At 35.3% G+C, this 17508-nt stretch overlaps 1 protein-coding gene across 1 annotated transcript in view; it reads right to left on the reverse strand.

The window, feature by feature from the left end:
• Positions 1 to 17508, reverse strand: part of LOC114331493 (protein kinase C) — a 150248-nt gene that overhangs the window by 33722 nt on the left and 99018 nt on the right. Inside the window, exons 6-7 of the mRNA XM_028281082.2 lie at positions 10281 to 10518; positions 1768 to 1929 (exon numbers count right to left, since the gene is read on the reverse strand). Of these exons, the coding sequence (XP_028136883.1) occupies positions 1768 to 1929; positions 10281 to 10518 (400 nt within the window). The remainder of the gene's footprint in view (positions 1 to 1767; positions 1930 to 10280; positions 10519 to 17508) is intronic.

The following is a 17508-nucleotide window of genomic DNA, read 5'->3' on the forward strand; positions in this document are numbered from 1 at the left end:
TGCATAGACAAGCACTTGCGATGAAGTCAAGTCAAGTCTAAATGCCGTCAAATCTAAAATTAGTTATGGATGAAGCAGTAAAAAGAATTAATTTTATCAAATCACGACCATATTCCCGATTATTCTCATTATTGTGTGAAGATTATGCCAGCAAACCTAAAACACTGCTGCTCCATATAGAAGTGAGATGGCTGTCTCGGGGTAAAACCTTAACAAGGCTATTTGAACTTAGAGCCGAGTTACAAATGTTTCTTTATACTTATTTCAATTTGAAAGACCGTTTGTATGATAAAACTTGGTTGTTCCGACTGTTTTTTATGGCGGATATCTTTCAAAAACTGAACAATTTAAATTTATCATTGCAAGGTAAACAGACAACTGTGTTCCAAGCCTGTAACAAAAAAACTGCGTTCAAAAGAAAATTAGATTTTTTAAATATTTGCGTCAGAAAGAGGGTTACATCACTCAGTTTGTTAGCGATACGGACTCAGAAATGTTTCAAGATGATGTATTTGACGAATTGCTCAAATATCTCACTTCCATGCGTGCATCTTTTGATGTATTTTCCCGAAGAACAGAACACAAAAATGAAACTGAATTCATGGATTCACGACGCCTCTCAAAGATTTTTGGTGCAGAATCCATGATAAATATGCAATGATTGCCAAAATGGCTCTGAATATTCTTCTTCCGTTCCCAACAACATATTTATGCGACAGGATTCTCAACATATGGAGCCACGAAGACAAAATACCGCAATAGACTGGACGCCGAACCTGATATGAGACTTCAAATTAATTAATTAATATCATCTATCAAACCTGATATCAACCAATTGATGAAAAATAAAAAACAGTTTCATACCTCCCATTAGTTAGATTTTTTTTATTTTAGTATTATATTCTATTATTATACTTGTTATGTAAGTAAGTAATAAGTAACTGTTACATTGGAATTTGATTATGCTTAATAAAAAATACACTTTTAAAAACTATTGTTTTATTGTAGGGTTCCGTTAAGTATTTTGCTTTCCAAAAGGGTTCCGTCACCAAAAAAGATTGAGAACCGCTGCAGTAGAGAGTATGGAAACGAATGAAACGACAACCATACATATAACTGTAGGAGATCTCTGGAAGTTTCTCCATGATGGTTGTCAGTTCCTCGAATGTGGTCGCGAATCACGATGTCGTCAGCGAATCTGGAGCTGGTTTAACTTGTTATTAACGATGATGATGTTAACCACTTTGTAGTTTTGGGCGTTTTCTAGGACGAGATTAAATAGCTTTGACGATATTACGTTCGCCTTATCTAACTCCTATCTTAATGAAGATGAGATTTGTATTTTCGTCTAGTTGTACTATCATAGTTGCGTTTTCGTATATCTCGAATATTGCGTGTCTCGAATCTATTCTACAATTATTAATAGCTTGTTGTATGGCCCACATCTCGATAGGGACAAAAATCTTTTCATAGTCTACGAACGCAAGAAATACGGGTAGTTGATTTTCGCTTACCTTTCCTATAAATGTTCTCATTGACTCATTGTCAGCAGATGGTCTAATGCTAATTTACTATATCCTTTGCAAAAGCCTAGCCTGCTCATCCGATTATCAATTTTGTAAGGCAACATATGTCAGGATTAGCATTTATTGAACGATTTAGTAGTTTAACAATATTGTGAAATAGATTGACTTTGATATGATCCAAAACAGAAGTACATGGAGAAATGGATGAAGAAAGGGAGGACAGAAAATATACAGTACTTACCACTGTTGGTTAATTTTTCTTCCAAAGCTTTCGACAACTCCTCTGCCGTGGAGTCGCTAACCGCTGTCGAATTCTCCAGGAATCCTTCTTGTTGACCGCCATTTCCACCAGAACCGGTGAGGAGTTTACTTCGACGTGGAGTTTGTTTGTCCGGTGAAACGCCTTTAATGAATAAATACAGGATATTAAAACAAATTAATATTTTTGTAAAGATATAATAATTCGTTAAAGAGAAATACTTCTTTCTCTTTAAGGTACCAGTTACTTCGTATAAAAATTCTTTCATTTTTCAAATTGTTTTAGTATTTAGTATACACTATGTAATGTTAATATTGTTCTGAAGATATTTTCCTGTGACACCTTAATGAAATTTACTATTTTTGTTGGGAATAAGCCACAATTTTGCTATGCTAATTTTCACCATCTTACGATTTGCATGAAAAGCAACTGGAAGGAAGTAATTGAGGAATTTTGGAACAGGGCAGCAAGAAGATTATACTAAAAAGAATACGCTTAGCAAGGACAATATTTACAATTTTAAATAAGATATGGAAGTGAATAATAACTAGAGATTTAAAAATATTTCGATCAAATGTGAAAACAAAATACATATTAAAGCAAGTTTAAACGTCGTCTGAATGATATGCAAGATTCTCTAGAAAAACAGAATCAGTAATATGGATTTGTAGATGTGGACATTGTGTGGACAGCACAAATTTGAAATAGATACCTAGGCTAAACCATTAGAAAATCTACGATTAATAGTGTAAGACACGTCCTAAAATTCATCATGTCGGGTGGAATGAGTGTAAAAACCATAGAAAAAATTGAGAATAAGTAAACAAAAATGTTCAGAAAGAGAAAACAACATGAACAATAATTGGAGGAAGAAACATACTATGTTGCTAAACTAATGGAGAGATGTTGCTAACCTCCGCAACAAAAACAGAATTTAAACAAAACAAAGAAAAACCTTGAAGGGAGACAGCTAGACAAGATATTTTTCTGCAGGACATAAATAATGGTATTTTGATCTCGCATAGGAATCAAGATAGCGAATTATTATAATGATTGTTATAAACTTATTGAAGTATACATTTTTTTTTATATTGTTATCTGTTTCGGTATTTTGTTCAGTTTAATACAAATAATAAATTCTTATATAAACTTGCGATCATAAAAAGCGGGTCACTCGATGAATTATTCAAGTTGGATGTCTCGAATTTTCTAAACCTGTTGTCCGATTTAAGTGATTTTTTAGTATGTTATACCCTTATTCTTTAGCAATATCGCTATAATAACATTGTTGCTAGACAGAAAAAATATTGAAATTAAAACTCAATTGTAGCCTTAGGCTGTCTTAACATTTTCTTTTTTGATTTATTTGTTTATGTCGGATAATAAAAAAGTTAGGCACGTTAATAACTAGCCATGTTCTTCATCAATACAGGGTGTTTCTAAATAAGTGCGACAAACTTTAAGGGGTAATTATTCTGCATGAAAAAATAATGACAGTTTGTTTTATAATCGTATGTCCGCAAATTCTTCGTTTCCGAGATACGAAATTTGGTAGGTTTTAAGGGACAGTTATTGTGCATTTTTTGATATACAATTAATAATTCTATATTCACCATTGGCGTGCATACGGGTATAAACATTTTAGATACATCCCGTATGCACGACAATGGTGAATATAAAATTCTTAATTGTATGTCAAAAATTGCGGCATAAATACCTCTTAACACCTACCAAATTTCATTTGCATATATCAACCGGTTTTAGAGCAATAAATAAATCGTCAGTTTGTAAGAAAAAATTCAACATCCCGTATTTCGAAACCGAAGAATTTGTGCTCATACGTCTATAAAGCAAATGGTCATTATTTTTTCATGCAGAATTACCCCTTAAAGTTTGTCACACAAGAACATGGTTAGTTGTTAACATGTCTAACTTTTTTATTATCCAACATAAACAAATAAATCAAAAAAGAAAATGTTCAGAAAGCCTAATGCTACGATTGAGTTTTAATTTCAATATTTTATCTATGCTAAAACATTCCACAGGGTGTTCCGAACTTTGAGGAATAAATACAGTATGATTGTTACACCCGGTATGCAATGACAATTTAACTGTCTAGCAACAATATTATTATAGCGATATTGATAAAGAATAAGGCTGTAACATACTAAAAAAATCACTGAAATCGGATAACAGGTTTAGAAAATTCGAGACATCTAACTTGAATAATTCATAGAGTGACCCGCTTCTTATGATCGCAAGTGTATTACTCGTTTTTTCATAATATTGAACCACGTGCAAAAATCTAATTTGCTCAAAAATATTAGGGCCCATAAGACGGTTCCAATCATTATCAAAACATTTTGTTAATTATTCACTAAGATTTCGTCATATTGAATAATCAAATAATTTTTTTTGCCGACTCATATTTGTAAAAGATTAATTTTACTGTTTTCAAAAGATTAATGTAAAGCTTAATTTATTATTCTAATTTAATGAATGATAAGAAGAACTTTTAAACATTTAGAATTTTATATTTTTGAAAAAAATATATATAATATGTGGTTATTTTAAGTATTATATTTTTAGCACAGCATTTTTACTTAATTAAAAATTTAATCTCATTATAGCAATAACTGTGGCTTAATCCCATATTAACATTTAGGAATGCCACAAGAAAGCGGTTTCAGAATCTTATAGCTATTGTTACTAATGTCCGTCCCAGCTTGACTTTACAGGCCATAGTCATAGTCATAGTTCTACTTAAATATACCTTATCTATGGTCATAGTGCCGGCGCAAATTGATCCTAAGCGAACACAACCTGGCACCGGCGAGGTGCGTAGAGAGTTCTGCGCATCCTAATATCAGTGAATACAGTGCCAGGTCTAGCATGCGAACGTTTGTCATCGGCATTCTGGTGTCGTGGGACGCGTGACTCAATTCTCAGTTGCGGTTTTGTTTTCGAGATGGACGTAGAAAAGCTAATAGAACTCGTTCGGAATTACTATTATTATAAACAACACTGATTGTGATTGGATTGTCGTTGCAAAAACTGCTTACCTATTACATATATTTATATCTTGTCTACATATTTTATTTTTAAGCATGAACAAGCCCGGTATGATGACACATTTTATTTGAGGGTTGTGCGATATTCACAGATATGCTTAACGGTTTTTAATGATAATGTTGTGTAGATTTAAGAAATGAATGATATTTACAAAATTTTTATACCTATAGAAAAGGGATTACGCCACCATTTGTGACATTGTATTTCTAGGACTGGATCCCGCGTACCAACAAAAAGTTGATTAATAGCAAGCTGAAAATTTGTTAATAGCTTAACGGTGTCTCGTCAGACAAACTTTGATGTACGGGAACACTGAAACAGGGGAAGTTTTAATTGTGGAACAGGTTAAAAATTTGGAACGTCAGACTACAAAAACGTTCCATATATTTTGCCGGACATACCTTCCAATTGATTTGTTACCATTTCATTAAACTCTCATGGAAAAATTAGACTGGTGTTTATCACTAACTGGGCATTTTAATGAGTGAAACAGGAAGAACATGTCAAATAACAGGAATCATGTTGGTTAGTAATAGCAGTCTGATTTTTGAATGAGAGTTTAATGATAGGGTAACAAATCGATTGGTTGTTCTGTCCGACAAAATACATGGGACGTTTTCGTAATGTGATGTTCCAAATTTTTAAACTGTTCCACTATTAAACCTTCCCCTGTTCCAGTGTTCCTGTACGTCAAAGTTTGTCCGAATAGACACCGTTAAGCTACTAACAAATTTTCAGTTTGCCGGATCCAGGTCTATAAAGTATGTTTTACTTTTAAAATAAAAGGTGTCCTTCATTTTGTGTAGGTTCATTTAATAAAAATAAAAGTTAAGTTTCTGTAATACTTAAGAGGCGGCATTTCGAAGACTTGCATCATATTGAAAAGATGTACCGCACGGCTCTGTAGTTAGTGTGGCTTTTGCCAATAAATCAAAGTTATGCGTTTACAAGAGCATTTATTTGAAAAATAAGGAGTACCGTAATGTGTCATAATTATAATCTCCTTTATACAGATCAAAAAATTGTTTAGTATGTATTTCTAAATCCACACAATCATTGGAAAATGATTCATGGTAAAAAATATCTATTAATGACACTGTTATCGACAAAGTCGATCAATTTTAAACTTATCATATATTTATTAGACTTTTGTTTATCGTTAAAAATTAAATGATGGTTGTGAATTGTATTTTTTGTGTTATTTAATATTTTAGCAAAAACATAATCAGCAAAAATCTTATTTAAAACATGCGAACCGTTTTTGCAATCACAATCAATGCAGTGTTTAACTTATGCTTGTTATTATAAAGGTATGTAGAAATAGAATACTCAGTGTAAGATATCTTTTTATGCACCCCGCTTATGATCAAATTCGATGTTTTTGAAAGTCATACCGCTACGACTACTAGGGACGTGTAAGACATTTTTAAAACGTTTTTTAGTTGCCTACTCAATTCAGTACAAGGATCAGATACATCAGTATTTTGTAATCAGTATTTGTACTCAGTAGTAACCGTTACACGTTTGCACTTATTTTGCCCGTCTCTATTCGTTACGGCGACAGCCGACGGTCGGGTTAGCTTGTGTTTAAAATGCGGCATGCTAGAATAACTGCACAGGTCACCCGTCCCATCGGCGCAGGTTGTGACTCGCTTAGGTTCAATATGCGCCGGGACTGACATGGAACATAGGCAATGCAGTCCTTATGAGAGTTTTTAGCGTGGTGATGCCGATTTTATCAAAAAGAATTTGTAATCGAACATTAAAACTGTTTTAGAAAGACAATCTACAATTTCAGGATTCGTGTGCGTTTAAGTTTATTTGAAATACTATAGCTATTACGCATATGAATCCTAAAATTGTAGATTGCCTTTCTAAAACAGTTTTAATTTAATCTTTTTAATGTTCCAATATAAATTCTTTTTGATAAAATCGGCATCACCGATAAATAAAAACTCTCATTGCCTATGTTTCCTATACTGTAAAGTCAAGGTGGGACGGACATTTTTGACTGTCTGTTTTTCAATGTGCCTTCAGTAATTTGTAGTTTCATCGTTTTCGTGGTCTTCCCATAGATCGTTTTCAAATTAAAAGTCTCCCGCCGTCTTTAATACTCTATTTGTTGCCATTCTGCTTATTATGGTCGTTCCATTCTACTCTTCTTTTTCTTACCTCTTCCTTGGTGTTCTCCACTTCGCATCTTCATCTTATATCTTACTGCATACGTACTCCTAGCTGTCGCATAGTGTCTTACAATCAATTTTCTAAGCTTTTTTCTATCTGCTGTTTATCGTATTCTTTTGAATCTCTCTTTGTTGGGTAGTGTTTTTGCCAGGGATGTCATCATTGGTCTGATGACTGTTTTGTAAATTCTGCCCTTCATTTCTTTCCAGATATTTTTATTCCTCCATATTTTTTTATTCAGGCATCCTGTGGCTCTCTTTGCTCTATTCAGTTGATCTTACACTTTCGATTAAAGTTTTCCGTAATTAGACAGTGTGATGCCCAGATATTTAAATTTGACCACTTGTTCTATTATTTGTCCCTATATCTTCAATTTACATCTAAGGCCGCACCTACATCCGTATTTCTCCGATCCGATCCAACGTCGGTTTGAAAACAAACTCATGGTATTAAATGGTGGCACCACCGTAAATCGCCCGATATCGGGCGATTGATAGGAGAAGATACAGCAGAGAAGCAGTTTGACGTCGGTCGATATCGGATCGTATCGGAGAAATACGGATCCAATGTAGGTGCCGCCTTAGTAAATTTGCTGTTTTAACATTTAACATTTTGTATTTTTTTGGTGAAACTATCATGTTAAATTTTCTGATGGTTATATTAATCAAACTTTTTTACATACGTCACAGGGCACAATACACTGTTGACTTTATTTACTATAACAGAATGATGAAGAAAATGTATAGTGTCATATGTATGTGTTTAAGTGATCTACAAGATGTTGTGTACGTCAGGCGGCACATAACACTGTTACCACATCTAAAACATCTGTGTACACTAAAACATCTACTATAATACCAACCGTTATTATACTACAGCATATTTAGTTTTAAATTAGATATATGACCTATAAATGGCAACACTGCACGCCGTCGAGTACCAGATGGTCCCTACTTCCCACGGTAATGCCACAGAATAGTAAACAATTGTTTACTAGAATCAGTGGATTACCATGCACAGAATAGTAAACAATAGTAAACAATTATTGTTTACTATTCTGTGCATGGTAATCCACTGTAGTCGGAGAGATAGAAGCGGATTTTGTGCGTGATAAGTAATATGTAAAAATTATACGGGGATATGTTGAATTAGTTGTGTACATGACTTTCACCAACGGCCGGAAACCAGAGTTGGGGCCGAGGGTAGTTGTAAGGGGTCAAAGTCGCGGATTTTATTATTTTTTTATGACGCTCATGATCTAGATAGTGCACCAAAATTTGGGAATAAGTAGGTCATGACGTAACTAAGTAAAATCTCTAGGGGCGGAACGCTGCGTGGCCGACAAAGGGGTGGGGGTAGGGGTGAATATAAAAAATATAAAGGGTTTTTTGCGACGTTCTGATTGAGATAGTGGACCAAAATTTGGGAATAAGTAGATCATGACATTACTAAGTAAAATCCCCAGAGCCGGAAACCAGAGTTGGGGATGAGGGTAGTTATAAGGGGTCAAAGTCGTCGTTTTTATTATTTTTTTTTGTGACGCTCATGATCGAGAGAGTGCACCAAAATTTGGGAATAAGTAGGTCATGACGTAACTAAGTAAAATTTCCAGGGGTGGCACTCTGCGTGGCCGACAAAGGGGTGGGGCAGGGGTGAATACAAAAAATATAAGGGGTTTTTTTGCGACGTTCGTGATTGACAGAGTGCACCAAAATTTGGGAATAAGTAGACCATGACATAACTAAGTAAAATCCTCAGAGCCGTAAACCAGAGTTGGGCATGAGGGTAGTTATAAGGGGTCAAAATCGCCGTTTTTATTATTTTTTTTGTGACGCTCATGAGGTAACTAAATACAATCTCCAGGGGTGGAACGCTGCGTGGCCGATAAAGGTGTGGGGGTAGGTGTAAATATAAAAAATATAAGGGGTTTTTTGCGACGTGCTAGATTGAGATAGTGCACCAAAATTTGGGAATAAGTAGACCATGACTTAGCTAAGTAAAATCCCCAGAGCGGGAAACCAAAGTTGGGGATGAGGGTAGTTTTAAGGGGTCAAAGTCGCAGTGTGTATTATTTTTTTTGTGACCCGGCACAACATTTGTCCCCTACGCAGCGTTCCGCCCCTGGAGATTTTACTTAGTAATGTCATGATCTACTTGTTCCCAAATTTTGGTGCACTATCTCGATCACGAACGGCAAAAAAACCCCCATATATTTTTATACTCACCCCTGCCTACCACCCCTTTGTACCCCAAGCAGCGTTCCGCCCCTGAAGATTTTACTCAGTTACATCATAACCTACTTACTCCCAAATTTTGGTGCACTATCTCCATCATGAGCGCCACAAGAAAAAAATAATAAAAACCGCGACTTTTACCCCCTATAACTACCCTCGTCCGCCACTCTGCTTTCCGCCTCCGGGGATATTACTTAGTTATGTCATGGCCTACTTATTTCCAAATTTTGGTGCACTATCTCACTCACGAACGTCGCAAAAAACCCTTACATTTTTTTATATTCACCTCTGCCCCACCCCTTTGTCGACCACGCAGCGTTCCACTCCTGGAGATTTTACTTACTTACGTCATGACCTACTTATTCCCAAATTTTGGCGGGCTATCTCGATCATGAGCGTCACAAAAAAAATAATAAAAACCGGAACTTTGACCCCTTATAACTACCTTCCTTCCCCACTCTGGTTTCCGGCTCTGGGGATTTTAATTATTTATGTCATGGTCTACTTATACCCAAATTTTGGTGCACTATTTCAATCACGAACGTCGCAAAAAACCCGGTTTATTTTTTTATATTCACCCCTACCCCCACCCCTTTGTCGGCCACGTAGCGTTGAGCCCCTAGAGATTTTACTTAGGTACGTAAAATTTTGGTGCACTATCTCGATCATGAACGTCATAAAAAAAATAATAAAATCCGCGACTTTGACCCCTTATAACTACCCTCGGCCCCAACTCTGGTTTCCGGCCGTTGGTGAAAGTCATGTACACAGCTAATTCAACATATCCCCGTATAGTTTTTCCATATTACTTATCACGCACAAAATCCGCTCCCAGCTCTTAGACTACTGATTCTCGCTGAATTTAATTCCGTCGCTCCGTCCCTCGCCGTCATTCGGCGATTAAACAAGGATAGTAATATAAGCAATGTTGCCGATTTTAGCGCTTCCTTCAGTTGCCTATATCCAATCGAAACCTAAACGTATTGTATTTTTTTCTGTACTTACCAATTTGCGTAAGAATCTCGGCCATCTGTTTAGTGTTGATTCCGCAATTGTTCGCCACATTCTTCTGACACCGCTTGTGTACGTTTAACGAACAAGCTTCGCACTGAAGTCCTTGTCTAATCAGTCCATATAAGAGTGATCCACAATGATCACAGAATGTAAAACGTTTGTAGCTGTGCACTACAAACCGATGTGGTACATTTACATTGAATCCGGTGCTTTGGTGTTGACTACTCGACTGCGAAACAAAAACAAAATTGTATTAAATTGGTGAATTTAAGAAAAATACAAATAAAAAATAAAAACTGGAATATATAATTATTGATTTACGCAAAGAAGAACGGAGAGTACTTTGAACAGAGAAGGTTGGATTTGCTATTTATAATACTCTTAAACACACATAAAACTTTACTTTTGATGTGTATACTCAAGGTGAGTCAAATTTGTGAAAAGGAGTACAAAATCTGTACAAAATTTTTTTAAGAAGCCGCCTATACGATTCAAAGGAAACCAAGAAATTCGTTGTCTGAATTGTATGAAAAGGCGTTTGAGAGTAAGTATAGAGATGTGGGCCATAGAACAAGCTATTAATAATTGTAGAATAGATTCGAGATATAGACAGCTAATACATAATATATATGAAAATGCAACTATGATAGTACAACTAGACGAAAATACAAATCCCATCCCTATTAAGAGAGGCGTGAGACAAGGAGACGTAATATCGCCAAAGCTTTTCAACCTAGCCCTAGAAGACGTCTTCAAAACGACAAATTGGTCAACCTATGGCATTAACGTTAATTAAAGTTAATGGCAAGAAGCTAAACCACCTCAGATTCGCTGACGACATTGTGATTATAGCGAGCTCATTCGAGGAACTGCAAATTATGATGGAGGAACTCGCAGGCAGCTCCCAATACGTCGGCCTGAAAATGAACATGAGAAAAACAAAAATAATGACAAACACGGATGACCCCAGACGTATAACTATAAATGGCAGTGAGATAGAAAAAGTCCAGGAATATATCTACCTAGGCCAAATCCTGAAACTTCACAAAGAGAACCAAAGTGCGGAAATTACTAGGAGAGCAAGACTAGCATGGGCAGGATTTGGAAAACTTAGTTGGATACTTAAGAACTGCAAAATACCCCAATACTTGAGTAGCAAAGTGTTCAACCAATGCATCCTTCCTATCATGACATATGGATCTCAAACCTGGACCCTAACCAAGGCAAATATGAATAAACTAGCCACAACAGAAAGAGCAATGTTAGGTATAGGACTGTCAGATAAAAAGAGGAACGACTGGGTAAGATCAAAAACAAAAGTCGAGGACATAACAACAAAAGTTGCCAAACTTGAATGGAGCTTCGCAGGCCACACTGCTAGACAAAAAGACCAACGTTGGAATGCAACAGTACAACATTGGAGACCTTACCAAAGTAAACGACCGAGAGGAAGACCACAGATGAGGTGGGTTGGTGATACTAAAAGAGTAGCCGGAGCAAATTGGAAATATGTTACTCAGGATAGAGACCAATGGAAGGAGTTGGGAGAGGCCTATGTCCAAACGTGGACGATAGAAGGCTAAGAAGAAGAAGTTCCTTTTTGTAGTTGTTTGTGCTGTTAGTACTCCTTCTTTTTCTTCTTGCAGTACCGTCTCCTATCGGAGGTTGGCTACCATCACAGCAATCTTAACTTTGTTGGCTGCAGCTCTGAACAACTGTATTGAACTGCACCCATACCACTCCCTTAAATTTCGCAACCAGGAAATCCTCCTACGTCCCACATTTCTCTTTCCCGAGATTTTTCCTTGGATGATGAGTCTTACCAGAGAGTACTTTTCTCCTCTCATTATGTGGCCTAGATATTCCAATTTTTTTGGTTAGTACTCCGCCGAGTCCCTTTCTTCTTTCAGTGCAGTCTCTTTAAGAAGGTTGGCTATCATTACGGCTATCTTCACCTTTTATACTGCTGCTCTAAACAGCTCAACAGAGTTACAATTTTACCATTGTCTCAAATTGTTTCACCGGAATATACGCCGCCGGTCTGTGCTTCCTCTGCCCAGTATTTTTCCCTACATAATAATCTGTAGCAACGCACATCTATCACCTATTATGACATAACCCAGATACTGTAGTTTTCATCGTTTAATTGTATTTAGCATCTCCTTTTCGTTGTTCATTCTTTTTAAAATGTCGTTTTTCGCAACTTTATCGAACCAATTTATTTTTAAAATTCTCCTATAAGCATATATACAGCGTGTCCCGAAAAGATTGGTCATAAATTATACCACACATTCTGGGGTCAAAAATAGTTCGATTGAACCTAACTTACCTTAGTACAAATGTGCTCATAAAAAAGTTACAACCCTTTGAAGTTACAAAATGAAAATCGATTGTTTTCAATATATCGAAAACTATTAGAGATTTTTTATTGAAAATGGACATGTATCATTCTTATAGCAGGAACATCTTAAAACAAAATTATAGTGAAATTTCTCCACCCCATAAAAAATTTATGGGGATTTTGTTCCTTTAAACCCCCCCAAACTTTTGTGTACGTTCCAATTCATTCATTATTGTGGTACCATTAGTTAAACACAACGTTTATAAAAAACTTTTTTGCTTCCTAGTATTTTTTTGATAAGCCAGTTTTTATCGAGATGCGGCTTCTTTTTCAATATATTTACGTAAAAATTTTATGGGGGTTTTGTTCCTTTAAACCCCCCAAATGTTTGTGTACGTTCCAATTAAACTATTATTGTGGTACCATTAGTTAAACACAGTGTTTTTAGGACTTTTGCCTCTTAGTCTTTTTTTATAAGTCACCTTTTATCGAGATGTAGCTTCTTTTTCAAAATATACCTAAAAATGTAAATTATAAATAAATTTTCAGATTATTAACAGGTCTCTATAACCGTACTTAACCATATACAAATATGTGGTGGATTCGACAAATATTCAAAATATCTCGATAAACACTGACTTATCAAAAAAGTACTAAGAGGCAAAAAAGTTTTAGAAACATTGTGTTTAACTAATGGTGCCACAATAATAATTCAATTGGAACGTACACAAAAGTTTGGGGGGTTTAAAGGAACAAAACCCCATAAAATTTTTATGGGGTGCACAAATTTCACTTTAATTCTTTTTTAGGATGTTGCTGCCATAAAAATGCCTCATGTCCATTTTCAATAAAAAATCTCTGAGAGTTTTCGATATATGAAAAAAACTCGATTTTCATTTTGTAACTTCAAAGGGCTATAACTTTTTTTGTGTGCACTATTGTATATAAGTAAGTGAGGTTCAATCAAACTATTTTTGACCCCAGAATCTGTGGTATAATTTATGACCAATCTTTTCGGGACACCCTGTATATCAAGTTGGTCTCTTTAGGGTGAACTTTTTGTGGGTTATTGGAGTAGGTGCTGTGTGTACTGGGTTGCTTACTACTGGTTGTTAGTTGGTCTGGTGGAGTTCTTGAGAAACAGACATGAAAAAGAGCAATGTCAAAGAAGCAGCTCTAATCCTAGTCAACGAAGAAAAATGTGTAGCAAATCCGGCAGAAGAATGTAGCAGGCTTAAATATTAAAAGAAGAATTCAACAACAAGAATACACCATCAAGAGCGGAAAGATAGTAAGTCGGAGAAAATCGCCTACAATCTTAAACACAATACACAAATCTATGTTACATAACTTTACCACAACTTCGATACAGGTTACACACATATATAACACAAAATAACACATAAACAGTCAGAATTTGATATCATCATCATCTTGGTGCTACAGCCCTTAGAGGGCCTCGACCTTCTCAAGCTTTCTACGCCATTATGTTCTGTCCCTTGTTTGCATTTTCCAGTTGCCGACTCCGATCTTCTCGGCATCTTGTGTTACCCCGTCCATCCACCTCAACTTTGGTCTACCCCGTCTTCTCATTCCCACGGGTTGAGCTGTTAGAATCTTTTTTATCATGTTAGATTCAGGGGTGCGGGCTACATGTCCTGCAAGCAGGCGGTTTCGCTTAATTACAGTGATAATATCTTTTCCACTGAACGTATGCTTGTAGATATTCTGCAGTTCAAAGTTATATCTACGCCTCCATATTCCGTTCTCACAGACTGCTCCGAATATCTTGCGTAGCACCTTTCTTTCAAAAATCGATAGATCGGATTCATCTGTTTTAGTTAGCGTCCATTCCTCTGATCCATATGTGAGAACGGGGACTATCAATGTTCTATACAGCCTTATACGAGTTTTTTGAGACAGACGTTTGTTAGATAAGTACTTCGATAGGCCATGACAACACCTTGTTATTATTGGGGTTAACCGATGTCCCTAGATATATGAACTCTTTGACCGCTTCGAAGTTTTGGTCATTGATGATTAGATCTGCGTCAACATTTCCAGCTCTTGTGTTTGTGTTAGTCGCCATGAATTTGGTTTTTGATTTATATGTAACCCCATTCGTTCTGCTGCTGCTACTAGATCGGTTAGAATTTCCGCAGTTCTCGCCCTGCTTCTTGTTATAATGTCCAGGTCGTCTGCATATGCTAGAATTTGGACTGATCTATTAAATATTGTTCCCCTGCTATCTAAATTAGAGTCTCGTACAACTTTTTCTAAGGCTACATTAAAAAGCTGACACGCCAGCGCATCCCCTTGCCTTAAGCCCCTATGTATTTCAAATGGGGTTGACGAGTCGTTTTGAATTTTTACTGCTGATAGCATCTTCGCCATTGTCACTTTTATCAAACATATGAGTTTTTTTTGGAATTCCTAACTCATTCATAGCGTTGTAAAGACTTGGTCTTAAGACACTGTCATATGCCGCTTTAAAATCGACAAAGATATGGTACATATCTATGTTAAACTCTTGCGCTTTTTCGCAAGCTTCGTCAGAATTTGATATTCTAGGGTAAAAACATCACTCTCAGATATTTTTTTAACTATACGCATCATGTGGCCTACAAGATTGAGGCCAAGTATGTCAATTTTAAGAAGACAGAACCCAATAATAACTTTGGGTGTACATCTTCCCAGAGTATTTAAAAATAATCTCTTTTGAGAACGATTTCCGGAGTGGAATTGTAAAAGTCAAACATATGTTTTTTAAAAATGTAATTTTCATTACATCAATAATTATTATCACTTAAACCCAGATAAACAGAATATCTAAATTCTAAATGAAGTAGTGTTGATTTTGAATGAGTCAACTGAACAAATTCAACTATTATTTCATCAAAGGGAATTATTTTTATTGATAGTTCCCGTAATATTTTTACTTTTCCAAATAATTGCACAATGCAATTCATACATTCCACAGTACATACATTCATACATTGCACATAGCCCAGTAAATGAACGGGAAATACGGCGAGACCGTGTAATTTTCAGGGGCAACTCCGAATTGCATGAAAATTTGGATTTAGGTTCTACTTACCCTCCACTTCAAAGTTGAAATTGTGCCGTTGATTGCTTTTACTTGGAGGGGTGACAGCCACCCCTTCTCGGTGGTAAAAAAACATAAGTTCAAGATAAGACCGGAAATGGATAAATTGACGGGTTTTAAGCATTTTTTGTTCTATAGAGTTTTTTATGTTAGTCAATACTTTTCGAGTTATTTGCGATTGAAAATGTTTATTTTTCGACAAAAAAACTACGTTTTCAGACGGTTTTTCACAAATAACTCAAAAAGTAAATATCTGATCGAAAAAATATCCTTAGCAAAAGTGTAGCTTATAAAAAACCGAAAAAAAGGTGTATCAGTAAAGTCTATCAACCGAGTAAAAACAAAGTTGTAGCTCATGAAAAATACGTTCTTATTCGTCTAACTCCAAATCGAATATTTCAAGGCGAAATCACCGAAAAATTAAGCACTTTTCGGGAAAAACCCATTTAAACTTTTTAAAGTCTTTATAAAAAGTTTTATTTTAATTGTTCACAGAAGTCTCTAGCTTTAAAATTAAGCGAGTTACGCTCAAAATAAAGTTGGCCCTCTTTTTTTTGGTAAAAAATCATGAAAATCTCCCCGTGTTTAGCTCCCCAAATGAAATTAATCTCTACCTCTTTACAAACAATTTACTTACTTATCTATCTTTTATATGATCTGTCAGTCTCGCCGGTTTAAATTGCTTATTTTTGAAAGGGTTAGAGTTGAAAAAGCTTGAACGAGTCACTATCCATGAGTGTATGCAAATTTTCAACAGCCATATCTTAACCAATTTTTGTCCCACGGAAAAACAAAATGAAACTAGCATATTTACAATAGCAAAACCTACATTTTTTTACTCTTTAAGATTTTTCTTATCGCTAATACTTTTTAAGTTATTTTGAAAAAAGGGAATTTTTCAAAAAATTTTAGAAATTTTTTTTTACTATAAAACCAAATTTTTTCAATAATAAGCACTTTAAACCAATCAAACTTACAGATCGTATAAACAATAGACATACAGTTAAAATAAAGGATAAAGCGGTAACGATTAATTTTATTTAGGGTGCTAAATAGAAGGAGGTTTTCACGATTTTTTTTTTACCAAAAAAAGGCGCCAACTTTTTTTTTAGTGTAACTCGTTTATTTTTGACGATAAAAATTTTTGTAAAAAACAAATATAAAGATTTTTTTAGATGCTTTAAAAATATAAATAAGCTTTTCCCGAAAAATGTTTAATTTTTCGGTCATTTCGCGTTGAATTATTCGATTTGCAATTAGACGAATAAGAACGTATTTTTCATGAGCTACAACTTTGCTTTTACTCAATTTATAGACTTTACTGATACACCACATTTTTCGTTTTTTTTTATAAGCTACGCTTTTGATAAGAATATTTTTTTCGATAAAATATTTACTTTTTGAGTTATTGGCGAAAAACTGTCTGAAAACGTAGTTTTTTTTGTCGAAAAATCAATATTTTCAATCGCGAATAACTCAAAGTATTAACTTACGTAAAAAACTTTATAGAACGAAAGTTGCTTATAATCTGTCAATTTATCCATTTCCGGGCTTACACCCGTTTTTCACCCCCCGAGAAGGGGTGACTGTCACCTCCCATGTAAAATCAATCAACGGCACAAATTCAACTTTGAAGTGGAGTGTAAGTAGAACCTAAATCCAAATTTTCATGCAATTCGGAGTTGCCCCTGAAAATTACACTCCAAAACGGTCATTTATTGGGCTAACAATACAATAATAAGAAGAGCAGAAGAAGTATCCTTAGGCATCCA

The sequence above is a fragment of the Diabrotica virgifera genome, chromosome 2 (assembly GCF_917563875.1).
Source record: "Diabrotica virgifera virgifera chromosome 2, PGI_DIABVI_V3a".
In the NCBI taxonomy this organism is placed as follows: Eukaryota; Metazoa; Arthropoda; class Insecta; order Coleoptera; family Chrysomelidae; genus Diabrotica; species Diabrotica virgifera.